At 43.8% G+C, this 27112-nt stretch overlaps 1 protein-coding gene across 5 annotated transcripts; it reads right to left on the bottom strand.

Annotated features, from left to right (window-relative positions):
* Window positions 1-305: 305 nt before the first annotated feature.
* Window positions 306-26757, bottom strand: TRAF3IP2 (TRAF3 interacting protein 2). Of its 5 annotated transcripts, XM_071741146.1 has the most exons (13): window positions 26591-26746; window positions 26215-26351; window positions 24522-24625; window positions 19207-19293; window positions 18224-18973; window positions 14848-15037; window positions 13612-13689; window positions 12419-12591; window positions 10976-11064; window positions 9121-9189; window positions 6818-6934; window positions 5603-5677; window positions 306-910 (listed from the first exon to the last, which is right to left on the bottom strand). In XM_071741146.1, the coding sequence occupies exons 4-13, from the start codon at window positions 19220-19222 to the stop codon at window positions 764-766; spliced, it is 1704 nt and encodes a 567-aa protein (XP_071597247.1). In that variant the 5' UTR covers window positions 19223-19293; window positions 24522-24625; window positions 26215-26351; window positions 26591-26746; the 3' UTR covers window positions 306-763. The 5 variants fall into 5 exon arrangements, with proteins under 5 accessions (XP_071597247.1, XP_071597251.1, XP_071597248.1 ...); XM_071741150.1 differs by lacking the exon at window positions 5603-5677 and having other exon boundaries at window positions 26591-26757; XM_071741147.1 differs by lacking the exon at window positions 26215-26351 and having other exon boundaries at window positions 26591-26748.
* Window positions 26758-27112: the final 355 nt, after the last annotated feature.

Below are 27112 nucleotides of genomic sequence, written 5' to 3'. Positions count from 1 at the left end.
TAAATAAGGGATGAAGAGTGGGAAGGAAGCTGAAGGCCTGCTATTAAAAATACTGCAGTGTTCCAGAGTACTGACAGCACACGTGCAGCCATGCGTTTAGCTCTCCTTTTGTGGACTCTTGCTGCACCACAATAAAGGTGTTAGGGGCTGAGCTGAAAGGAAATGGAATTCCAGAGAATTCAGATCTGAGAGTTCTCTAATTGAAGACAGTGTCTTTATGGAAGACAGGCTAAGGAAAACTTGCATTACCCAGCAGATACAGTTTCTCTGTTGTTCCAAGCAATAATAAAAGCTGATGCAATACATAAGGTTGCCTTACAAAAGGCAAATAGATTTAATAGTGTATGTACAAATCAGCTATTCAATAATGCTATACAAGGCAAGAACATCTTTAAAGAAACCCTGAGCAAAAAGGAAGATGTAATTTTTATTTTACACTTATTGCATCATTATTTCTGGTATTTTTTTCCTATATTGACTAATAAGGAAATATGTTAAAAACAGATGTTACAGTAAAACTGGGCATTCTTTCAATTTGCAGCTGATTTGAAAATCTAGAGAAAAGGAGTTCTGCCCCATCAGCTTCAGGAATGCATGTTTAACATGGCAGAGAACAAACCGAGCCTGAGTTACCCAAGACAACCAATTCCTTCAGCAGATAGAGTGTCTTCTGTCATCAAAAAGAGCCATCTGGAAGAGGGTTGGCCCCCTGCCAAGAACAACCCTTTAACAACTGCTTGTCCTGCACTTTAAGTAATAACATTCATAGCGGCACAACCTGGAGGGTTGGTAAAGGTCCTATTGGAGGAGCAACGTACTCCTCCTCCCTCAGTAACCTCAAAAGGATGTTCTTCTTATTCTTTGGCCAGTTATAAATGTGAGTGTTCTGCAGCCAGGTAGGCACATGTTCCTGAAAACAAGAAAGAAAAAAAAAAAAAAAAAAAAAAAAAGGTGAAATCCTATAAATCCTCTGGAATCTTTACCAGAACCTTGCAGATTCCATCAGAGCCTGCCAAACAAGATTTCATTTTGTCTCTTCTAGGCACTTCCTGTAACAACAAGAAATTGTAACTTGGCTTCAGAACTGTATTTGGGTTCCTAAATATATGAACTTGGTGTTATCTCACAGCTTGCCTGTCTCTCTTTGTTTTCTGCCATCACATTGGCTAATTTCACCACATTTCAAAGAGATTCTGATCTCAGTGACTGGCATCTAAAGGCTTGTGAAAACAAACACTGAAAAGACAAGGGAGTTATTTCAGTGGCCCACCAGGGAAAGGCTGCCACTTTAGTAGCTGCTAAAGGATCCACACAACATGTTCAACCTTGAGATGAGAATCAACAAGGAAAGGGCAGGACCACTGGGGAGCATTTTTCATCCTGGTAGCATTCTTCCCCCTCCCCCTGCACCTTTCTTCTCTGAGTATGGTGTCTCCTGGGCACCTTCAAAGCAGGAGGCTGAGGCTGATGCTGAGCTGGGTGAGAGGCTAATGAATCTCCAGGTTAGGAGGGTCAAACCTCCACCACTTCCCACCATCTGGGAGAAGTGCAGCCTTTCAGAGAGGTTGTCTAATGCCCATTGGCATAATGAAGATGGGACTGACACGGCCCTGGACAATGACAGAGGGCTCATGGAGAGAAGCCTGCTCAGACCTCTTGTTCCCCATGTCTCCACAACCTTAGGAGGCTTCCATGTGGACAGCCTGGATGTGTAAGGGTGAAGGGATATATTAATATCACTAACTAAAAGAGGGTCAAAGAGTGATCCTTAACCAAAACTAGCTCATGACCAGTGTGGAGATGGAGTTTGATTTTTAGAGAAGTGTTGTTGGAGACACCAGAACACAGCCAAAGTGAGATAGCAGGTAAGCAACACAAACAGTTAAGACATCCAGTATTTCCTCCCGGGACCTATTTTTTTTCCCCCCAAGGTGGCCCCTGTTAGGAGTAGCACAGTCCCTGTCAAGCCATCTCCAAGAGGACAGAGCAAAAAGCTGCTGGCATGCACCATGGCTCTGGCATCTCACCAGGGGATACCCTGGCATGAGCAGCCCATGTCCTGCCTGCCAGCAAATAACAGAACCGCAGCTCAAATCTTTAATTCCCAAGCCTCATACTTCTCAAATTGGCTGTCTTTTCCTGGCTCTAGGAGCCAAGCATAGTTTCCACTGCTTAGGGAAGTTATTTGTGTTAATTGGTGTGACCACTTTGTCAGATCTACATGATTCACACATAAGAGGGAGTTAAGTGACCTGGGCACCTACTGATCCATTAGTCTGACCTCACACGGGCTTCTGAACAAGCAGCCTGGTGACTGGCAGAGGTTTTCTAGCAAGCCTGGCTTTCTGCTTTCTCCATTGTCCAAAAGAAGGCTCTCCCCCAAAGTGGAGGTTTTAAAATGTTGCTCTTTCAGGTGGACACCCCACTGCCAAGAAGAGTCAGACCCTGCAACATTCACTTTGGTAGGAGGACAAATAAGATTTCTTGTATCCACCTGCCAGGCTCTTTTTGCACAGGACTGGATTTTAATCTTAGTGAACTTTACTCTTTTAACAAAGCTGTTTGAAATTGAGCAAGGGTTTCAAATGTTACTTGGAGAAAGAAAGATAACTATGTTTGCATGCACATGCACACCCGTATTACTTAAAATATGTTTCTTTACTAAATCTTGTTAAAAGCCTTAGGAGGAGATGTGATAAAATACTGCACAATTTTACCAAATGAGCCCTCTCCCTGTTTTTGATAAGAGTTATTTTTTGCAGGAAGGAAATGCAGTAGAACTAGTCTGGACTTCAGCAAAGCATTTGATGTAGGTCCACTTGGGAAATCACGAGTTAAGCTTGAAAAGATGGAAATTAGTGAGAAGTGTATAGTAGGTAAGAAACCAGCAAGTGGGACTATAATGAGAGAGACACCATACATCTAGAGGCAGGCTCTGTGCCTTTCTTCCAGAACTGCTCCTGCAGCCAATTTCATTTAATGTCCTCCATAATGAACTTGGTGCAAAAAGCACCTGCACACTAATCAACTCTGGCAATAATTTTAACTTAGGGGAGGTGTGTAGGGGTAAGGGGTAACTATAGCTGCTATTCTGATCCAGAAGGTGAGCAGAAAAAGCGAGAAGGGGCCTTTTCCTTGCTACGTGACACCAGCTGTCAATGCCAGTGGGAATAATGGGAAAATGGTTATTGCTCTTTTAGTTTTTTGTTATTCATCTGTGTATGTGTCAGCTGAGAGGAAATTCTCTCTGTGCCATAAAGAAACTGGTAACTCCGAGGATCAAAGTGTTAGGAAGAGGGCCGAGTGTATCAGTGCAGGGCTGTGTGTTCACTGCTGTGTTGGTGGAACTTGGTTTGAGCTTCCCTGGCTACCCTGACACCAGCCCTGCTCACCTCACCCCTCTGGATGCCCCTGCTCTGCCAAAGGAAGTCTGTGGGGCAGTGTGGGGCAATCATGGCTTAATGTTTCAGTCCCTGGGTGACCAGATGAGGAGGACACATTTCTGTGGACTGGCTCGATGAAAGCCTTGAACCAGCAAGACTCAGGTTTCATTCAGCAGTGTGTGATGGGGAGCTGAAAATGCCAGTTCTACCTTAACTGCACATTGTGCTTTTCCCCCTCATTATTTAACTTCCTAATGAACACTCTTTGGATCAAACAGATTCTTTCCTGTTAGAGGTTGACTAAGTTTCCCATACCAGCAGTGCTTTATGGTGTGCTTCATATGAGATTAGCTCATTACTAATAGCCATGTCTCAAAATTAAACCTTCTAAACCTTGATCCCCTGCTCTTTTCCACTGCTACAATAGTGCTTGAACATGCAAAGGATGGTATAAAAAAGACAAAATGAAAATAATTTGCCTGCTGACATCACCCAATTGTACACACGTGGCGTTTCTCAGGTACCTCATCTCCTCTGACTGCCCACAGACTTCATTGTTCCAACTTGTTCAGGCTCTGGTGCTCTCCTTCCACCCGTGATGTTCTCAGTTACATTATCATTAACTAGTTAGATAAAGGTAGATGATGTACCAAAGGAATGTGTGAAGAAAGAGAGCAAAGCTTATCGGCAACAGAAAATGCTGGTGTGCATGATTTAGATGAGAAAGGCACCTCTGGAAGAACTGAAGGGTGTTGTGGGCTACAGAGGATGGGCAGGAAGTCTGCCTGGAGCCTGATGCTTTGATAAGAGCAGCTGAACAAACTAACCCTGGAAAGTCCTTACAGATCACTGTCTGAAACAGCCACTGCTGTATACTGAATAGTTTTCTGATTCAGTCAAAATTACCCTCAGTTTGTTGTTTTTGCATCTGCCATAAGGCCCAAAGGTGGCTTTACTGCCTGCAGGTCCACTTCTCTCTGCAGCCCTTGAGGTGCCACAAGGCTGTAGGCTGTATGGTCTTGGTGCCTGGCAGGTGCTCAAGGAATCCCCAGTGTTAGGAGCAGTCCTGCCCTTTCCCCCCAGATCAAGCTGAGATGACTGACTGAAAATGCTGAGCAGTTCCATGCCTTTGGTCTGCCCAGATCCTACCAGTGCTGCCTCCCAGCTTTTCACACTTAAGGCAAGTACCAGACTGAGATAATTCAGAAGGGACCTGAATGACATGAAATACCAGAGGTACTATTCATTCCAAAGGACCACACGTTTTTTACAAACCCAGGGACATATTTTCAAATTTCTGAGCTTATATTAAGTCTGTGCCTAAATAAAGAGCTTGATCACATTCAAATATGCAAGTGCTGTGGGATTTCACAGCCTTACAAATATTAGTAGCATTGTTTATATGAGGACTTATGTTCAAAAATTTGGGCACCAAAATAAAGAATCTTTTAATATTTTCCAAAATGCAGCTGTACCTAGGGGTAACACGGCAGCTGTTCAATAGTGCACACAGCATTTAGTGATGAAGTGTAATCACAAATCCAATATATCCATTCTTAAGTCTGGGAAAGAATGCAATTTCTCAACTCTAAAGGAAGCTGTTTAACTTGTAAAAATCTAAGAGATTCTCTCAGTGTGAGGAAGAAGGGTAAAGGAATCTGTTGCATTATTTAGTTCTTATTCTCAAATGAATCTTCAAAACCAATACAGAGGGCAGATGAAATTGCACGTCCTAAAAAAACTTAAAGTTTGCCTTTGATGGGCCTATCAAAGTTCAGGCAAAGGCCTTGTACTTTATTATCCTCTTTATTTTTATATTCTCAACTGACCCTTTCCCAGATCCTCACTTCACATCACTCATAAATCTCTCCTATCTCACTCACTGGCATTACATCTGGATAAAATTATAAAAGCATTAATATGAAAAGCATGCTTGCTGGATAGATTGTCTCTCTGCATTTAATTCTTTCAGTGCTCAAGACACTAAGTTTTAGTTATGCATTCATCTATGCACTGATAATGCAGATGAAAAGTTTTTTATTTGTATGTACATAAAACTACAAACTTTTCATGTAAAATGTAGCTTTGGGATATTACTAGTGGGATATTAAGAACCAAGAAATTGAGGGTTTGGGTTTTAAGATTTCATCTAGTGCATTGTGATCAAAATAGTATGGGCCTAATCGCATGACAAATATATATACATATAAGTATGTTACCTTTCTGGCATTTGGAAAAAGCACAGGGATGAATCTGAAGTTCATACTTCCTTGTTGTATAAACTCAATCTGCATCTAGAATAGAACAAATTGCCAGATTTATTGTAGTGCCATAATAATTTGTTTTCACATGCATCTAAATCATATGTGTAATAACACGTTGCTTACTTAAACTGCTCTTCCATTAAATGATTTGGTTTATTGCTGGTGGACTCAATATCATTTTGTCTGGCCACTTAATCTGATTCTTCATTACTACAGAAAGGATACAGGACATATATGTCAGTGATTCTTGGGTATTTAGTTCTCTCATGTGAAATAATTGTGGGTTTAGCTGCAGTTGCAGTCCCATAAAATCCACCTAGAACCAACAAAATTTGACTTGACTGAGGCTCCTGTTCAGTCTCCACTGGGATGAAAGACTTCAGCTGAAGGCCAGCTCCAAGCTAGTCCCTAGCCTGTTTCCTCTGTCCCAGCTCTGTGCCTGAGCTGGGACCCAGCCTGTCCCCTGTGTCCCCAGGCACAGGCATCCTGAGGGTGGTAAGGACAGCAAAGTACTGCTGAAAGCTCATCTGATGGTGACAGCTTCTGAGAAGTCTTGACTGCTGGATCAAGCTGGGTGATCAGAAAGCTTAGAGGGTGAGAATAGCAGCCAACTGTGAACTGAGGTCAAGAGAACGAGTTTCATGGCTCTGCAAGCTTTTCTGGGCTAAATGTCTGTCCTCTGACAGACTGCAGATAGGGGTGACTGTGACCCCCACTGGTCCCCTTTCCCCCAGGAGCCCCCCTGTGCAGCTCTGGCCTTTCTGCTGGTTTTACTGCTTCCTGAAAAAAAAAGACTGGATGGGCTAAGTGATAGGGGCTGGTTTGCAGCAAGGAAGGTCAGGCAGTGTTTGGTAAGATTGGGCTCAGGGCTATGTGACTGGGCAACAAGGGCTTGAGAAGGTGAGGGAGTGAAAACCATATAGAACAATAAAGAATATGGAGGAATAAGATGAGCATGTTTAATAGGATTTTTCTTCCTTGAACCTCTTAGCAGATGTTAATGAGCATACGGAGCTGATGAGAGGGAGGATTAATGAATTCCAAAGGGGGGTGTTTAACTATGGGGATTAGGGAAAACAAAGCAAAGAACCTGCCATTTGGAGACAGATTTGTCTTTTGAGAAGAAGAGACAGAGTCTTTGTAAAACAGCAAATGCACGTCCTTGCTTACCATCCTGTGGATGTATTTAGTATGTAAGCCATGTTCATCCCTGTCCAGCTGGGATTCAGCCCCTTCCACATCCTGTTTGTATTTTGGACTGATTGCTATGATTATCATCACCGTCTTCTGTTAAGGAGAAAAGCACTTTTATGAATTTGGGAAACACAGCGTGTTTGGTAGAGGCAGATCGGAAATCTGCCAGTTTGTGTTTTAAGTGATCTTTATGTTCTTGGCAAACACAAGAGGGTCTCATTCATTCTGGCAGGAAACACAGGAAAACTTGTACTCTCATTCTCCTTGTTCTTTCTCGAGATCTCATAATATAGAAACTCTAAATGTCAAGAGATGTATTAGCAGCTACCAGTTTACAGTTGGAATCCCTGTAATAAAAAGCTACTTTTTATCAGTGTGGAGTGTCTATGTACATACACAGAAAAATTTTATCATCAAATTCAGACTTAAATGTTTTCCAACAGCTTATGTAAAAGTGCATCTCTGTAACCATCTTTGGCTTTTTATACAGAAAGCTACTAAAGGCAGCTGTCTATGGAAGCTACAGCTAGGGCTCTCAGCAACAGAAGTGGCAGTGAGGTGTGCAGAGAGATGGGCTTTTGGGAATGGCCTGGGCAGGTTCAGGGGGTACCTAAAAATCTCTCTCACACCTTGATGCAGTGAGCCAAAGGCAATGCTCTTTGCCTTGCTAGGACAGCCCAGCTCCTGCCAGTGACCTTTTTAATCCCAACACTGCACTGAGCTCAGGTTTCCACACAGGGGCCATCCTTCATATCTGGGAAATGCCTTTCCTCCTTAATGGTGGGACAGTGAAGAGGCTCACCAGATGAAAGCCTCCTACTTGTGTTTACTTAGTGCCTGTCTTTCATCCCTGCCACATCAGGCTGTGTAAGGCTTCCTAGTCTGTGGCTCATAGTCAGCCTAGCACCTAATTAACTCTTTCCTTCTGTGTAATATCAAGGGAATTTGCCCCACCACAGGGTCAAATATGGTAAGGAGCCATTATCCCTTACACTGACTTAACATACTCCAGAATTACCTTTGCTTGTGCCTGACATGCATGTAAGCACTTACAGATGTTGAGGGTTTGCAGAGACATGGCTGGTTGCACACACCCCCCTGCTTGTGTCTAAGCAGTCCTTTCTTCCTCATACTTATAGAGGTTTTGAAGTTAGAAACTGCCTCTGCAGTCAGTGGAAGAAAACAGACATTTCCAGGGCGGGCAGGCAGAGAAGGATCCTCATGTAGAGGCAAGGAATTGCTCTCTGCACATGCTGGTGTCTTCAAATGACTGTGCAGGAGTCCAAAAATCTGCCACATGTATTTTCAATGATAATGATGTTCTCAGCAAAAGCAAATTCACCCCGGCTTCTAGTTGCAGTAACTCTATTACCCATGGTGAGCCCAAGCCCTTTGTCCTGATGAAAGCCCCAAAAGGCATGACTGCACTGCTCCAGAAGAAGCCCCAGGCTGGTTCTGCATGCAGAAGTAAGTACCCATGCTTCTGTGGTAGTGCACTTGAGCTAAGGCAGACACCTTCAGGAAACCTGAAGGTAATCTTGTGTCAGATGGTTGAGCTTCCTTGCTGAGGACAGGGAGAGCCCAGCACTTTGTCGTTCTGTTACCATGCTGTAGAGATCTGCCCAGAGTAGATCAGAAGCCTGGTGGCTACTGAGCAAAGGACAGATCAAAGGGAGCTCTGTCATGGTACAATGTTTCTGGCAACAGAATCACCAGTTTGTGTCCAGCTGTACTGATAATAATGGAACCACTTGGCTTGGTCCTAAAGGAGAAGTGCATTCACCGCTCCTCTGAACTTCAGAGGAAGTTGCTACTGCAGGGGACTGCACTGGCACCAATATGAATCTCTATTTTATTGCTAAGATATATACAAAGAAAGGAGAGCAAATAATTTGACTAACAGAATACAGATGAGAAACAGGACGAACATTAGCCACCATGCAGTCTGGGATAGCTAAACACCACTACTTAAAAATGAGATGGCACAATGACTTGTCCAATGGCAGCTGGAGGCTGAATGTAACAGCCAGCAGTGAAAGTTGTCAGAATGCTAGGATTAGCACTTCATTTCTTTAAGAAAGAGCTTTGGGACCATAAGATGCAGAAGCAAGTGAGATTTGCCTGTGCTCTCACTGCAAGGTGTCTGCCATTTCCATAGGGGCAGGGAAGAAGATGGAAGGGTCTTGTATTTTGATTCTGCACCTGTTGTTATTAGAACAACTCAACCATTTTCCTCAGGTCACCTCTGCCATGAACAAAGTTAAGTTGCCTTTACATACATCACCTAGGTAGCGCTCCATCCACTTAATGATGTCAATACCTCGTACTGTATCCTCAAATATATCAATCTGCAAGAGAATTAAAGTCTGTGTTAAGCATCCTTTTGCCCGTCCTCCCTATTTGGTGGCACTGATAAGGCTCTTTTCCCTAGTTTCTAACTTGCATGCCTAATTCCCTCAGGAAAGCAACATCACACATACATGTGCATGCATAACATCTCCCCTTCCCCTGCAGCCTAGAGCCAGGCTGGATGGGCATCCCAGGCAGGTGGGTGAGAGATGCTGCAGGCACACCTCTAGGCTTCTGCTCAGCCAGACAGCCAAGCAGCCACCCTGCCCTGTCAGTTCCCAACTCCCAGGCATCTGTGCTCACTGGGACAGGAAACAGCCACTGATAGAGAATGTTATATACTCAAAATGTGCAAACTGGCTTTTTTTGCCTCTCTAAACACCTCAGGAAGGTGGCTGCTTGCCGACCTTCTCTATCTGTATAGCTGCAAATGTCCACTATTTTGTGGCTACAAGGTTTATACCGAGTGTCGAGTTTTAGCTTTGTATTGAACTAAATTTTCAGAGTGTGTGGTGGGAAGTTGGACAGGTCACTGATCCTGGGTGCAGTAGCCCAGACTTGAGCAACAGCAGAGAGATGGAGGACTTCATAGGGCTGAATAGGATCAATACTGCTCACCTCCCTGAACACTCACTAGGCCTAGAAACTGGCAATCAGTGACTGTGACCAATGAAATAAGTATTAACTTTTGCAAGTTCTGCTCTTAAGTCTTTCTTTTTGCCTATTTTAAAGTAGAAAACTTATTTATTTCCCTGCTTCATGGCCATTTTGCTGTATATATTATTTTGCAGCAGGCACCAAGAATTGCTTGTCCTGCAAGGGTGCTATTAACGAGTCTTCTACTCTTTCTTATGAATTGGTTTTAGTAGAGAATGGCTGGAGGGAGGTGTAATTGCAGTCTCTGGAAAAAAAAAAAAAGAAATCTTCAATTCATGAAAATAAATGTGTGCAAAGCTCCCCACTGAGCCTCATTCAGTTTAATGATAGCCACTCACATAAATGCTTTCCTGAATTGAAGCCAAAGAGTGAAGGTTGAGGGGTCACATAGCATATGCTCTTGAAATAAGAAAATAAGACTCAGGATTTTGATAAACACTGAATCCTAGAGCCTCTGTGGATGGTTCCCTTAGCGAGGGCCATTATCATGAAGCAAACTTACGAGAAGTTAAGTGAAAATCTGGATGGCTTATGGGAATAGGCAGTAGGACTCAGAAATTTAAAGGCCAGTTATTTTAGAATCTCTTTTAAAAGTGTAACAAAGCAAATGAAACCATGAGATGGGCTGTTTCATTAAGCTGTGTGAAATACACTGATCTGAGATAATTTTTTACCAGGAAGGTATTCATATCTGAAGAACCAATGATGTAATTGCATCGCAGAAAAGAACCTGGGATGGTATGAACATGAAAATTGACCTTTTTCATATTGATATTACAGATCAACTATGAGACAATGCTAATGGAATAGCTCACAAGACCTCATACTATTGCCCATATGGTGTCACTAAATGAAATTTTCCAGGGTCATTATTAAAACACATTTAAAAGCATAAAATTCAGTTAAAACACAAGCAAATGAAATGGCAAATAATCTAAGTTACAACTTTTAGAGCCAAGGCTAGTTAATTCTATTTGTGCCTTTAACCTACAAAATGCAATGATAATCAGAAAAACATTTAAATGGACATTTAAGTGGCAGTGTACTGCTACTGCTTTTTTTTTTTTTTTTTTTTTAATATCTTTTCTCCCCTAGTTGAAAGTAATTTTCTCCAGAGAGAATACTTACAGCAGTTTGGAATCCATTTACTAGCAGGAAGTTCACAAATTTCATAACCTCCACTGCTGTGTCCACCGAGTAGGTTATAAAGACCTTACCTAGAAGAGGGAGTCCATATGAATATGTGCTACATTAAAATAATGCCATTCAGAATGGGCATTGCTTTCACAGCCCTCCTTTTCCACAGTATTGTGGGCTCTGCCCACCTCTGTCTCTTTGGATTCTTTACAAAATGGATGCAAGGTAGTGCAGCAGCTCACTGTTGAGCTCAATCCTTTGATCTAGATTTAAGATCTTATTGCCTCTCCCTGCTGCCAGAGCTGCTTCTTTCCCAGCCCTTTGGTATCCATGGGGTTGGGCTCTCACACAGAGCCTGTGCCACCTTCAGCAAGCACATCTTTCCCTCAGACCTCACTGATCTGACTGAGACCCAGAGGAACCCTTAGGCATGTCATGCTGCCTCACCTTATAGCAGCATGAACCCCCTGTGTGGGCAGGATGGGTGACTGATGGCAGCAATCTCTGCAGCTGCCCTTGCCATCATGGAGGGAGTTTTCTTACTAACTAGAGAACCATAAATTTGGAGGTCAGGGCAAACCAGCCAGCTAATCTAATCCAGCTGTGTATGCATCACAAATAACACAATTTTATTCAAAACCTCTTGTACCTGGGGCACGCTAACTGATAAAGCAGGTTTTATCTGAGACAGTTATTCAGTGTCATAACTCACTCCTGCAGGCCAGAGAGATGCAACTCTCTGAATTTGAAAGATGATGCACATAATGAAGGATAAAGGAAAAATCAAAACTTTGGGAGGGATGTGGAGGGTTTTTCACAATAGTACATCTCACCTGCTAGCCAGCACAGCATTAAGAAGGAAGCCAGTTTTCTGAAACCTGACTTTCCTATAAGGGTTGAAGAGTGAAGGAGTTTCAATGTCTGGCAGCAAGAGAAGCATTTCAGCCAGCAACTGTGCTGCCCTCAGCCCTCACTGTGGGCTCCAAGCCCAAAGTCCTCTTCACTCACCAGGTCAGGGAGAAACTGAGGTTGAGACTCAATATATTTGTGTGGTTTGGGACAAGCAGAAATGCTTTATCCCTAGGGCTTTGCTTGTTATTTGTCTTTTACTGTAAGCTTCAATGCCTCCTCCCTCAAAGGGACATCCTGTTTTGCAAGAAGTCGTGAAAGCAATCTGAAAGGTATTTAGTTTTTGTAAACAAAATAACAAGCAATTAATGACAATTTGTTTTTAAGATTCAAGGAGCTAATTCCATCCCACCAAACACAAACACTCACACCCTACAGATGTGATGACACCCAGTGTTTTCTTTTCTTGTTGTCTTTGTGCCTTAATGTCATTCACCCTGCCTTCTCCCCTCCAGAGCTTTCCCACCTAAAGCTGTCAGGCTATGCTGTAAAATCTTGCAGAGGGCAAATTTGCTAACAACTTACGCAACTCCTCTGGCAGATTGCTGGTTCTCAGCGTTCCCCTGGCTGCAGGGTTACTGAAAGGTCTTGGGACAGCAGCTGGAGATGGAAAATTGTCAGGACAACAGCATGCTTCATCCGGGCCACATGCCTTGGGGGGCAGCTGACCATTAGGTAGCTGGTTGTATAGCTGGTTTCTACAAAGAAAAGCAAGCAACGATTAAAAGCCTGTTTCTCTTCAGGCAAAATTAACATTTTTTTTTTCCTTTTAATAACACAGTAAGAGCTTCATCTGTATGTTAGTTCGGAGAAGTTCTTGTAGAAATGCTTGGCTCAGAGTTTCTACTTAGTTATTCCAGCATTTTTTGAATGGATACCTTGGTGACAGTCTGCCACAAGAAGCAGTTTATTGCAGGAGCAACGTTAGCCACAGGTAGTAAATGCACCTCACAGCCAAAAGCTTTTCAGTTTTCTATAATTAGCAGAAGCAAATTGTTTCAGAGCAAGAAATAACACCATGTCATGGATGTTGTTATGCATGTATGGGAGCAGGGTGGTACTTGGGCAACCTCTTCCCATTATCTAAAGGGTGTTTCATGGCACCTCAGGCGTTCTCAGGAACTTCTGTGCAGCACCAGAGGCACAGTGCAAGGTGGGCATTGGGAAAAATGAGGCTACAAGGGCACTACAGCACAAGCTCTGGCACAGCTTGGAAGGTCTCTAGTTTTGGGCCAGATTCAAAGTTTAGTCAAAGGGACCAAAGTTAATTTCTTGGCCAGCAACAGCAGACCCAACGAGGCTTTCTCTTGTCACAGACCTGTGCTCCAGACCAGCAATAACCTTATCTAATATCTTCTCTATTGTAACAGACAGAAAGGGATGACTTCAGGAAGCTTAGCAGTTCTTGTTCTGATACACTTTGGCTTCACAATTTAAGGTAATAGGAAGAGGAATCTAGAGAGGTTTTTATGTGAGATGGGCTTTTAATCTGCTGAGTTGCATCTGTTGGATGAGAGTTGGGTTTCTCTGAGAGCTCTTCCCCACACAGCAGTGATGTTTAGTCAATCAAGCCCACTCTTATTTTTCCTTTGCCTTCCTTAAATGAGTGATGACATGCTGGTAACAGCATGTTTTCTGTTGTCACATTAGGATTTGGTTTATTCATTCTGTACAGATGTTTTCTGTTACAAAATACTGTATAGGCAAATATTACCAACATGTAACTGCCATTCCTGGAATCAGCATGGAAACAGCAGCGATGCAGCCGCAGGACAGACCCCGCATATTCTGAATTTCTTCCAGCAGAAGAAAGCACCAAGAAAAGAGACACCTCATCAATAGCTCACCAAAAACATGCCCTGTGGCTAATTTACAGACCTTTCCAAAACTTCACCTTGCCTAACAAATATGCCAAAAATTAAGAGTCTGTTTTTAAAATTTTCTACTGCAAAGGATACCCATTATTCCTCAGTATTTTTATATTTTGATACAAACTCTTTAGTGGAATTTTCTCTGCTGCAGATACTGCTTCATCTTGCTCTACCTTTTGTGTCACAGCCCCTAACTTTTCACAGGCCAGAGAAGTGCAGGATATCAATCTCCCACCCTCTTTTGTTCCACCTACTCTGCTAGTTTTCTGCCAAGATCATGTCACACAGTGTACATTTTCAAACAGGGATAAGTTTAGCACCTCTAAATGTACTGTGGCACTTAAATAAAAGTAGTCTGATTTCAGATGTCCTCAGAACCTGAAGACTCAGGTTGTCTTCAGGTAGCTGAGCCTGGAGAAAATCCTGCATGGATAGTGTGTCCCGTTTGTTAATGACATACTTATAAGGAAGGAGATATAAGGCCTGGTAAACTAATATTTGAAAACCAGTCAAAAAAATCCCTGGATGAAAAGTGCTAGCCATGTGGTGTGTTATTACTACGTTAAAAAATCATAGAAAAAGCTGCAAACTGCAGTGTAAAGATATATCAGCTATAGATGAGTTTTCTCCCTTTTTCTCTGCACTGCAGAAGAGATAAGAAGGAAATCACTGGAAGCCAATGATTGAGGCATCCCAGGCTGGTACAGCATGAAGCTGAAGGCTGTATTAAGCCACCGAATTGACCTTTGCTCTCATGCAGGAGAGCTCTAAGGTTTCGACTGAAATATTTTTCAGCCCCTCATCCCTTTAACCTTCAAGCATTCATCTTCCTTAATGCGTCCATTTCAGGGTGCACTGTAACAACATATCAGGTATCAGGCTTTCAAGTTCTTTAGGGTAAGGTCAGTCCCCTGCTGGGTGTAAAATAGCAAATAAAGAAAACTATCCAGCATCTTGCATGTACCCCTGCAGGCAGAGCACGCTAACATTACAAGGCTTTAGAATTATTGGTTGAAAGCCCACAAAAACAGATCAGAGGAGATTCCTCTGTTAACAACCCACCCCCCCCTGAGGTGTACTTACGGGAATCGAGGAGGACCAGGGGAGGAGCACGTCCTCTGGGGTGGTCGGTCCCCGGCACCCTTGGGAGCACGAAGGTTTGAGTAATTTGGGATGACTTGCTGGGCTGGGCGGATAACTCTCATGCAAGGTCCAGGAACAGGAGGAAGTGGTTGTGATGCATGTGCAAAATGTTGGTAAGGCACTCTGCCATCTGGGAGGGTGAGAAAAGAAAGGAAGCAGTTACAATTTCAGCCAATATATTTTTGCCTCTGTCAGTGTTTTGTCCTTTCCAGACATGTCCTCCTTTATGTCTAGGGAACTGAGCTGTTTGGATGCATTTGCAGGTATCTTGGTCTGAAAGAAGCTGGATTAAGGAATGTTTCACAGTCTGAAGTTTCCTTTTTCCCAATCACATACATCATGGTTCAAATCCCTACCCTGGGTTGGGCTGGTGGGACAACTGACAGTTAAACATTCAGGGCTGCTTTGTCCCTGCACTTACTATGCCTCAGTGTTAGTTTTTTTTTTTGTTTGTTTGTTTTTGTTTTTTATTGTTTTTTTTATTGTTTGTTTTTTGCTGTTTGGTTTTTTTGTTTGTTTTTTCTTGGGGGGGGGGAGGAGTGTTGGTTTTGCTTTGTTTGTGGTTTGTTTGGTTTTTTTTTATTTCTTCTTGGCAAGAACTTGGAAAAATGAATCATCCCAACGTTCTCATGAAAGCAGATGCAAAGTCCTGGAACAAATCAGTTTGCAACACTAAAGCTAAACAGACTGCGATTACTGTAAATGAAAAAAGAGAAAAAAAAAATCTCTTGGTTTGTTACTTCACCCTCCATGGATGTTCTGCCTTAGTGACCTTTTTAGGCGTTGCTGCTGCTCCCGTTGCCATCCAGGAGGCTGCAGGGGAAGCCTAAAATGACAATTTCCCTCAAGCAATTCCAAAAAACCTTACTGTTGTTGGCTGTGCACATGTAATGCTGTTTAATAACTAATGTACAGTGGGACTGTTGGCATAGACTGAAAGAGAAAGCAATGTAAGCTGTTTGTTTCCCAAACGGGGAAAATGATTTTTTTTTTTCAGTCTTTCTGCTTGCAGTTTTCATTAGGCAGCAGCTCTGTGCACTTTCAAGCTGCTGTGTGTAGATCAAAGTCCAGCCTGGCAGGGCTTATTAGCACTGCATGATTATGGTGTTATGAGCTGGCTCTGAAAGCTGCAGTACTCAAACACTCTTTTTTTGCCCCCTAGATTGCTTTTTAAAATAGTTTTAGCTATTTTGGAGTCATGCTTTCTTTCTCCTAGCAGCCATGAGGATTCTTTTTTTTTTTTTTTTTTTTTTTTTTTTTTTTTTTTTTTTAAAGAAGGTGGGATAAAAAAAGAAAGAAAACAAAGATTTTATGAAATAGTCCAGTTCTAGGAGCCAATACTTTAAACAACCCCACAATTCCAAAGAGATTCCTGATGAAACTGTGACTAAGCAATATCATATTTGTTGAGATTGTTTTAGGAGATACCCCTGCTTCCCCCCTCAACTATTTCCAACAGGACAGGGTCAAAGAGGCTGGGAGAACAAAATAGAAAGTCAAATAGTCTTCTCATGGGTTCCTCATGATCAGCTCCAGGGAAGGTGTCAAAGTTCTGGGAGACTCAGTTTGGTTTACAGGTTTTTAGGAGAATGTTTGAGCAGCTTCCTTTGGATCTATCCTATGCTACAGCATTGCCAAACGTGCATGCCCACACAAACCAACAGCTCCCATATGTAAATACCTGAGATAATTGTCCCTGGGCACACAGCATTGCTGCAAGGATTTCTTTGACTTCAGAATCAGTTTTAGTGTTTTACCTCACATAGCAGGTGTCCAGAGCCAGTTTAGAGCCCATGGGCACAATGCAGGCAATTGCCATTCCCTGGGAGAGGCATGTTGCAACACACAAACTGCAGAGCTTTGTTGTGGGTTGCCACTGCCCAACAATTATCTGAAAGCAAGGAGCTGTCAGGAGGTGATTTACACTGTACTGGGCGTGTGAGAAACAGGAGTACAGTTGCCAGCTTCTTGGTCCAGACCAAATCTGCTCCAGCCATCTGAGTTTATTTTATTCTTTTTGCCCTCTGGATATGGTTGTAATGCTGGTGATTTTTTCTAAAGGAAGCCTTTCAGAGTTCCTGCTTTAAAACAAAATGGCCTCATTCAGTAAATGTCCTACTTCTCATGATGTTCGCATGTGGAGGAGGTAAATGGAGGTAAATAGCAAGGGGTGTTGTGCAACCAGCTCTTTGTCTGCTTAAAGCTGAACAGAAAGGAGAAGGTGCAGACAGAAAACCAGGGATGTTTTGCAAATGTTTAGCTGTAGTAATTCTGAAAGTCCGTCTGCAGCCCTTTACAAAGTCTTAAGATCAGGGGTGAAAACTGGGACTCTGACTCTCTCTCTCATACCTAATTACAACACATTTCTGAAATAACAAAACTCCTCAGACAGATGTAATATAAATGCCATGGAGTCAACATGGAAAAATATAAAAAAAGGGTTATCAGAAAAGGCCTACAGCTTTTCATTACAAAGCCAGCACAAAACGGGCTGGGGTCTCTGGAGTCTAATGCAATATGAATTATATTAAAACAATGATATTGCTGTTGAATGTTCAAAGCTCACTTCATAACAGATAAAAATCTCAGAGACCGAAAAGGAATACTAATTAATAGCAGGCTGTAAACTGTGTCATAGTCTCCAAGAGCCAAAACAGCCATATTGACGGAGTCACATCAGCGTTCAGTGATACAATCACCAGCAGCTGAGAGGGCTCCATTTTAAGTAATGAGCTTTCATTTCAGCTGACAACAGAAAAAAAAATGAGGATGATGGATGTCATGTTCTTTTCACACAGAAATAAAACACATGGGTGAGTTTGGTCATCATGCAGGGAGATACTATTTACAGAGATCAAGGGTAAGCTCCCATCCTGGTTCTGGCAGGAAATTCTCAACTTTGGGGATCCAAGTGAAGGCAAGGAAATCTATGAAAGCAACAGGAATTAAGTCTGTACAGGAGGCTGCTGCATAACTGATGCAAGGAGGAAGGAAATGACTAGAATATGAAATAACAGCAGGGAGAAGGCTGTGTATGCTCAGCGTGACTGACAAAGGCTACTTTCTAGGCAAAATCATAAGCCTTCATCTGATGAGTAACTGTGAGCTCTTTAACTTTTTATCTGGCTCAAAGGTTCTGCATCAGAGAGTCAGGCTGCATAACCTGAAAATCTCGAAATAGGAAATAGATGTCAAATAGAGGTTTAAAAATGTTAACAATTGCATGCTGTGCATTGCCATTAAGTACAGTAGGAGATGTGAACGATGGCTGTGATACACCCAGAAAACCTCCTGTGGGTTGAGTGGTGGTACTCACATGGGCCCTGGGGGTGCTGCTCTGCTGGGCAGCGATGCCCAAAACAGCCATGGGCTTGTGATGAGGCATTGGGAGGGGGCAAGTGCTGGCACACAGGGCACTGCTGATGCTCAGGTCCAAAAAACTCCCTGGAGATCAGTGGTCCTGGGCGATCCTGGGGGTTCAGCACAGACACCAGTGGTAAGGGGGGCTCAAGGTGCCTGATGCCCATGATATCTTGTGACTCGGAGCTGCACCCTGTGTCCATGGTGCCCAGGTCTGCTGGGGGTCTGTTTTCTGAGGGCTGCTGTGAACTCCCTTGGCTGCTCTCCTCCAGGGAGTCCTTGGGAGTGTTAAACGAGCTCTGCTCTGATTTACTGGAGTTATGCCCAGTGTCAGCTGAAAGCTGTGATCTTGGCTGCATGCCTGATTTGTCCATAGCTACAAGATGCATCCTGGAGGATACTACTCCAGCTATTGATTCACTGGGAGAAGAGGAGTGTCCATTGCCATCAGGATTGGTATATTTTGACCACAAGCTGCTGTCTGGCTCCACAGACAGTGCTGACTGGTGACATGCTGGTGCTCTGCAGAGGGCTGATGGATTAGCCACAGGCTGAGGAACTCTAGTGTCACACTGTCTCTGAGGCTCCTCATCCTCTATATCCTCTCCAGAAGGCTGTAAAGGATTCTCCAAGACATGTTCAGGAAATGGGGACCATGGCATGGATTCATCCACTTCGACTGGTATGCTTCGACCCACAAAAGTGCCTGAAAAAGTGGGAGAAGAGATACTGTAGGTGGGAAACTGTACAAATGCCTACCACCAGTCACCACTCAGTGACCAAGAATACTGACTAACAATATGTATTTTTTATATTCTCTGTGTCTTTATATTTTTTAAAAGACAAACAGAAAACAGCAAGAAAGGTCTGGATGAATTTTAGTGAAGCAACGAAGCAGAGGGTTAGCTGGAGCATGGCTAGCACAGAGGTTGGACTAACCTGACATGGAGGCCATTTCCAAGTTTTGTAGCTGCACTGGAAATGAGAGTCAGCTGTCTTACTGCAAGGCCAGGATTTTCCAGCAAACTGCAAAACAAGAGAAAGTACTCTTGTGAACATGGTACTGTTTCACACAGGCAATAATCCCAAAATAACTCTGTTTCAGAGACTGGAAAAGAAATGCTGGTTAGAGTTCTGGAAATCACATTGCGCAAAGCAGAGGCTTTTATGGGATTTCTGGAACTTACCATTCCTGCTGAGACTGGAGCAGGGAGAAGCACATGAGCTGAGTCTCTCAGAGGTAACTTCTGCACCTGACAAAAGGGTAGGCTGCTTAGGTCTGGAGGCTTGGCTCAGGCATATTCCAAGGAATACAATCACTTGCAATTACTCTGGACCTTCAAATAATAGCTTCACAATGATGCCTCATATTTAAACTTCACTGCACACCTATCTGGGTAATTTCAGCTCCAAAGATTCTTTCCAAGTGTTGCTGCTTATTTTATCAAACCACGGATGGTATTTCAAATTATGTAGAATAAAAAGACAATTTAGATATATTTGTTACTGTTTGGATTGGTTTTTTTCTCTCCCTTTGGAACTGGTCTGGGCTTCAAGCATCAAAATCATCACTTCCTTTTGTGGGTGCTGTAAGAAATTTGGTCCAGCCAAATGATCTCTTATGATGGATTTCACTGCTCCACCATCACTCCGAATGACAGCAGCAGTGATGGGTGGATGCTGAGTGGGCTTCTGGAAACGCAGACACTTTCTGGTACAGGGGTGTAGGTTTGTTTGCTCACAGCAAATTTTATCTGTCTCCATGAAGTTTAGAGAAACAACCCTGGTGCTAATTGCTTCCCCAGCCATGTTTCTTTTATCACATTGGAGAAGCTAAAATCCCAGGCAGGAGAGTTATCAGAGAAGAATGGACTAAGCACTCAAACAAAGGGAATGACAACTCTTGGCAACAAAATCTGGCTTGAAAGCCTCATCAAGAAGGTCAAAATCACAACCTGTTTGAGGAGCGATCCAAAGTTTTCTCCCAACTGCAGTCACAGTACCTTTCACAGAAAGGTCAAATGAAGTACATAGTAAAATGGCCATAATATTAAAAACAATTGGACAGGATCATAGAGAGGTGTAAAGCAGTGCCCCGACCTTTACCCTGGTTACTACAGTGATCCTGTAAAAGCAAAGGATATGTCCCATGCTAGGGCAAGAGTCAGGATTTACATTCATGCTAATCAGATCAAATGACATGTATGCCCCCTGACAGTGTCTCTGGCATGGAAAATTCTGGGAAGTTTAACATTTGCTGGGAAGTAGGATAAAAGCTGTGCTTTGCTACTAGGCTGCAATGTAAGTACTTCTTCAGTGTGTAACTTAAAAAACATCTATAGAGAAGATTTACTGTATGTGCAAAGTACACATCCTCTGTTGTAATAAGCACGTCCACAGGGAGAGTTATCCTGGGACAGTTACAGTGGGATAGTCACAGTGCCACATTTTCCCACATAGGCAAGTCCTTGGAGCAGCTATTAGTTGCACCAACACGGTGAACACTCTGCTGCTCTGACAGCTGCAGCCCCCTGTGTGAGAGCTCTGTGTCTGGTGCCAAACTAGCTCCTTCCCACAAAAGCACCCAGGCTTGAAATCCCGTAGGCCAGCTCACCACCACCACACATCTCTCCCTGTGGTTTGCCTCCCTTTTCCTCCACACCACGTCACTAGTGCCATTCCCTGCTTGCTGAGTCACGCTGCTGTGACAGTCACAACCAATGTGATGGGAAAGGGAAAGCCTCGAGCTCTCACAGTCAGCAGAGGATCATACAGGAGACCTGTGCCGTGCTGTCCTGTGTGGTGGCAGCAAATTTGTCATTTAGCTGGGACCTTAGGTCAGGTGGCAGTTTAGATCATGACTGCCCTGTGGTGGTGACTCACCAGGACAGTACAGTGCAAGGTCAGGTGTACATGATACAGGGAGTAAAGCTGCCAAGCAGTCCGGCCAGACCTAATGAACAGCCAGAGAAGTTTAGATATCAAGCTGCCTGCCAGGCATCTGCCTTTTGCTCAGCTCAACAGCTTTGTAAACCTGACCCTTGGATCATTTGGCCTCAACGTGCCTGCTCAGACATGTTTTGGCTTGTGGGTATCTTTGCTTGTTTGCTCATAGATTGACTGACACAGTCTTGAGTAGCAAAAATCATGTTGCAAAGTCATTCCCTGCATTGAGCATCTCCAGTGAACTGATTCTCTGTGCAGAATTCTCCCTGGGGTTCATGAAGCACAAGCTCAGCTGTAGGTACCAGGGTGCAGCTCCAATTCTTTAGCAATGCACGTTGTCCAGTCATTCCACCCCATTAGATGTAATCCCTAGCACCCGAGCATGGCTTTTCAGGAACAAATTTGCAATGCCTGAAGACACTTCTTTGATTGTCTCTTATGTAGTCAGATCAAAACACTAGAAAACACTTTGAATTCAGATCCTCTGTGTTCAACAGTCTTTAGCACTGTGACAAGAAGAAAAGATTTCTGTGGAGAAACCAAGCACTTGGTCCAGAGCTAAAGGGAGTAATCTCTCTATTGACTTCAGCAGGTTTTGGATTGGGTGTCAGGTGGTATTTCAAAGCTACCAAATTCCTTTGGAGGCTACAGCTCCAGAGTTGGTTTTTTTGGCTTTTTTTGTTTGTTTTTTTTTTCCTTTAAGTTCCATTGCTAACATCTGGCTATCTGTGAAAGAAATCATGAACAGATTGTGTAAAACTAATGAAACAGGGGCAGAAAAAAATCAGACTTGTTTTCTTCAGGCTTTTTGTTTAGTGTATTTACTTTGTCTTTTGGAGGAGTGATATGATATTAAGATTTTATTAAAACTGTATTGCAAGTGATCAGCTACCAAACTCTTCAAATGGCTTATTTCAGAATTGTTTAAAAATGTCTTTCCTATTAGTTTCTCCCTCTGAAAGGATAAATGCCTCTTTATCATTCAAATCAACTTAATATTTAAATGACAGCCTTATTTCCTTCCTGTGTAACACGAGCTAACATCACAAAAACTACTACAAATATCTGAGCAAAACCAATTTGCTCAGACAAAAGAGAGGTCTGATTCCACCACTTGTGTTTTTTTCCTGCAAAAGCTTCTGGTTTCTTAAAATATGGTTTTCTTAGACCCTGCTGCAGGATAGCTGAGCAGCCAAAGCTGAGCTTTGATACCAATGCAGTTCCTGCACCCCTGGGGCCGAGGTAAGAGGCACCGAGGGTCCAAAGCCTTTGGTGTTAAACAGACACATCCTTAAAAAGAAGGAAAAGTGACTTCAGCCTCCTCCCTCAGCAGCTCTGGTTGGAGAGAGAAGCTGTTACAACAGCAGAGCTCTGTCTGTAGAGATGGGCCCGAGGATAATTTAACCCCAGGACATGCTGAACACTTTTCAGCAGTGCTGGTAATGGTATGTGGATGGGAATTCCCAAGAAAAATCCCCACACTGCTGGGAATGTTACAGATGATTCAGAATCGTCCTCCTCTTATAACAGTGCTTCAGGACGTTGTTTCTGCTCTGCTGAAGATCCTCAGCATTTGGAAAAAGACCCAACACTGAGCCCATTATCCTGGTATTTTATGTTGCCTCAAGCTGCAGAGTTTCATTTGGTTTCCTTTGACTTTTATAGTTAGTTTATCCTGCAAGTATGGTTATGCAGAAGACAGAAAAAATAACTCACTTAGGTCTCCCGTGTTGAAGCATTAGAGTAAAGGAATGCTTCAGCGTATTGAAATACCCCCAGAAACCTGTAGCCTGATCCCTTTTCTGGCACAGAGACAACTGGAGCATACATTATGCCCAATCTTGTTTCCAAAGACACTGTACTTTCAAGAGAGATCATTATATTGCCAGAAAGCTTTGAGAATTCAATATCCCCCCTGCACCTATGACTATGCAGGAGATTACTGATAACCAGCAGGAGCTATTACATATATTCCTCCTTGTAATAAAATGAAGAGGCCCTTCCTAAAGGCACAGAGTAGCCAGGCCTAGGCTGCTCTCAAGAATGTATAGGGAACTCCTTAAAGACCCCTTTCTCCTCTTCCTTATGCTGCTCAGACACCCACTTCTGTAATAAGCATTAATTCAGCTAATAGAATTCCCACATAGGTGATCAGTGACCCAAGCTCCTGGGAAGAAACCCCATCCCAGATCCCTCGCGAGGCTTCACAGATCTGGAGAGGTTCTTCACTGCTCCTGTTTGGGACCCAGAAGGGAGTCCACTCAGCCCTACTGCTCACTGCCTGCTGCTGCTGGCAATGGCTACTCCTGGGAAGATCCAAGGAAAGCATTAATGAAGGAGAAAAATTCTTCTGCATGTTGGTAAAGATGGGTCTGAGCACCCAAGCTGGAAGGTCAAACTCCCTTAAAAATGTCCAATGGAGGCAAGGGGTTGGCGAGGGAGAGGAAGGGTGTTGGGATCAGGTTCATCTGTGCAGTTTTCTTGAGGCTGATTGATTGCAAAATCCATCAGGTATTTCATCTGTTTCCCAGCATGAAGACTTGTCAGGATGCTCTGTCCCAGAAGACACACAAACCACCTATCTGCTTTTGATTAGAAAACTTCTGTTGTGAAGAAACAGAAGAGAGACTCTGCAGTGCTGAGTCTAGCAGCTGCACTTCCCATCACTTCCAGGGAGGGGGAAAATAACTTTGTTCTTTTGAATCAAAGTTATATTTGCCTACATTGTTAAAAAAGAAAATATTAGGATGAGAAAAAAACCCTCACCTTTCTTGGTGCATAGCACAGAAGGGAAAGTTTTTTATTAACCAGTCATGGCATTTCTGAAATGGCATGCGTATAGATCAAGGCAAAGCTGAGATCACGTAGGGTGGGGATGCAAAGGAATTTCTTGATTTCCAAATGATTCCTGTGTACTTTGGCTGAATCCTTTAAGTTCCCTGCTGCTGATGATATCCATCTGCAGGATGGGAGTAAGTGGATGCAGAATTTTCAAGCTGCCTTGAGGATGTGCATGTTGATTGCAACAAATGCTGTTGCCGTGGGGTCAGGTAAGCCTAAGTCTGTAAGTACACTTGCCTGAAGTGCATCTTTCTCTCCAGAAACACTAGATACAACTTTCCTCAAAAAAAAAACAACCTAAAAACCAAACCCAGAGACAAATAATTTTAGGAAGAGTAAGTGCAAATGTGGGAACTATTTTGGCTATAATCTAAATAGATATAGCCAAGGAAATCCAAGCTCCAGAGTTTCACACTTCAACGTGAAGAATATGAAAAATTTTGGCTGCTGTCATCAGAAACACTTACCCTCTCCCGTGAGTACCCTCCACAGTGAAGACTAAGGCAATGTGTCACGTTCCTAGCCCAGATTTTTAGCCCTCTAGGGCAGGTAATGTTTGTTTTTATGACTTCTGGAAAAAAGCAGAAAAAGAATATGAAAACAATGTTCCTCTTCCAACACTGACTATATGGTTGCTCATATATTTTTTGCAGCCGTGGCTTGAAAGTCTACATACACCAGAACAGGACAGCATGCTTCCAACCCTCCCTGCATGGAAATCATCACACTCTCTTTTGTAGCTCCTATATTGCTTCACCAGGCAAAAGGTAGTGCAGACCTGGTATTTTTTACCTCTTTAGTGTAAACTTCAATAAGCGCGTGAGAGGAATGCTAGGCAATTAAGTAGCAAGAAGCTAGAAGAGCAACACCCTCAAGCAGGATCCAAACAGACATGTCTCACATCTCCCCATCCTGCTTTCTTGTAGCTTACATTGGAGCCTCCAGCTCCTAATAAGGGAGAAACTCTGGCATTTTGTGGGGCTGACGTATCCATCTCTCACTGCTCTCCCAGTTCTGCAGCATGAGAGCTGCAGGGCATGTGGGAGGCGTGGGGAAGCCTGGGGGACCTGACACGTTTCCCTCAGCTGGCGTGAGAACAGCCTCACTCATGTGCTTTCATGAAACGTGCAGAAACTTATATATCTTTCAGACATGTGCCCTCTGTGTCCCAAACTTCAAAAGCCACTGCTGTGGGTGAAGGGCACTTGACGGACCTGAACACTGTAATTGTACATGTCTTGTTTCCTGCCTTAGAAAGACAAAAAGAAAACCTGGCCTGTAAAAAAACACAGACACCAAACAGAACTTTTCAAGATATTGCCAGTGCTCAGCAAGAGCAAGCCCTTCCTCAGAGGCTGAGGCATCACAGGCATCAGCACAATCAGCAGATGCTTGCCCGCAGCCAGTGGCATTGGAAAGTGCTCACCTGGGCACCGGCCCTGCTGCCTGCACCCCCGGACCTCCATTTTGGTGTTACCAAAGTCCACAGCCCTGTCTTGGTGGTGGTGGGGCATTGCTACCCACCCAAGCTGGCATGGGCATGGACAGTCAGGGCCTTGAACTCACCCAGGGCTTGCAGGAAATGTGAATTTTTGGTCTGGTGGCCCCTGTAGTGGTCAAGGATCAGTAGTCCCAGCTCTGCTGTTTTTGTTGCCCAGCCAATGGTAACCCTACAAAACCTGCATCCTGAAACAATTAGTTACAGTGTGAAATGGGAGCGGGTTTTATACTAATTTTATCCTAATTGAAAAGAAAAGTACTGGCTTGCTCCCAGTGATGTCATACCTACGCCATGTAGGTTGGTGCAAAAAGGGGTCTACAGTCCTGTGTTCTTCACACTTTTCAGTCACCTCTGCCTCAGCAAGTCCATGGACCTGTCCTACAGAGCCCCGGGGCAGCACTGTGGTGAGGGAAAAAAAGGGAGGAGAGGAGAGGAGAGGAGAGGAGAGGAGAGGAGAGGAGAGGAGAGGAGAGGAGAGGAGAGGAGAGGAGAGGAGAGGAGAGGAGAGGAGAGGAGAGGAGAGGAGAGGAGAGGAGAGGAGAGGAGAGGAGAGGAGAGGAGAGGAGAGGAGAGGAGAGGAGAGGAGAGGAGAGGAGAGGAGAGGAGAGGAGAGGAGAGGAGAGGAGAGGAGAGTGTGGGCCTTTCTGCCAACAAACCACCTTGAGCTTGCACAGCCATTCAGGGCGGGAGCAGGATCAGGCCTGGCTGACAGGCATTTCCAGGCAGCTACGTAAATAGGCAGGACAACATTTCGACACCAGGCGTGTCTGTTTCCAGAGTTTACCCCAAACCCCTCCTGATTTAAAAAAAAAAAAAACAAAACACAACATAACAAAACTGCAGTGAAATGGCTGAAACATATTGTAACCATCTGTGAAACTCAGGCTATCACTACAGAGAGGAGCAGGGGGGAGGGGGAAGCGAGGGAGACAGCAATTTGAGGGGGAAAAAAAATAGCCCCACCGAGAGCCGAAGTGGGTCAGCAGGTAATTGCAAACAGGAACAGAGAAAGGCAGCATCTCTACCACTTCTTACCTCGTGGGTGAGGGAGGCTGACGCTGAGCTGACTGAGGAAAGCAAGAGGGCTGGCGTGCCTCCTGCGCACCCAGTCGCTCTCTTGGCTTGCCTGGGTCTCCTTCCTTGGCTGGCTGGGTGGTTGGGTTTGTTTCTCCTCCTTTTACGACACCCTTCCTGCCTCTCCCAGGTAAGCAGCAGAACTGGCTCTGCAGCAGGAAGTGGAAGAGGCAGGCACGGCACGGCTCGGCACGGCACAGCACAATGCAGCAGCGTTGGCGTTGGGAGAGCCTGCGTGGGGGAGTGACACTTTGAAGCTTCAAACTCTCTTGAAATGCCTGCGTGCAGCTTGCTCCCTCTCTTGTAGGAAGCCAGGATGCCTCTGCATGAGCCCCACGGATAAATAACTTCAGGGGAAACCCGGTGTGATTCCTAAACAGTGTGCCTCACTGGGAAAGTCATCCTTTGCTTTTAGTCCTCAGCCACTTACTGTCAATGCAAAATGTTAAACCAACTGTGATTCAGACCACTGAAGACAATCAC

This window comes from Heliangelus exortis, chromosome 3 (assembly GCF_036169615.1).
Source record: "Heliangelus exortis chromosome 3, bHelExo1.hap1, whole genome shotgun sequence".
Lineage (NCBI taxonomy): Eukaryota > Metazoa > Chordata > Aves > Apodiformes > Trochilidae > Heliangelus > Heliangelus exortis.
Note: the sequence above shows the minus strand (reverse complement) of the source record. Positions and strands in the feature narration are given on the sequence as shown.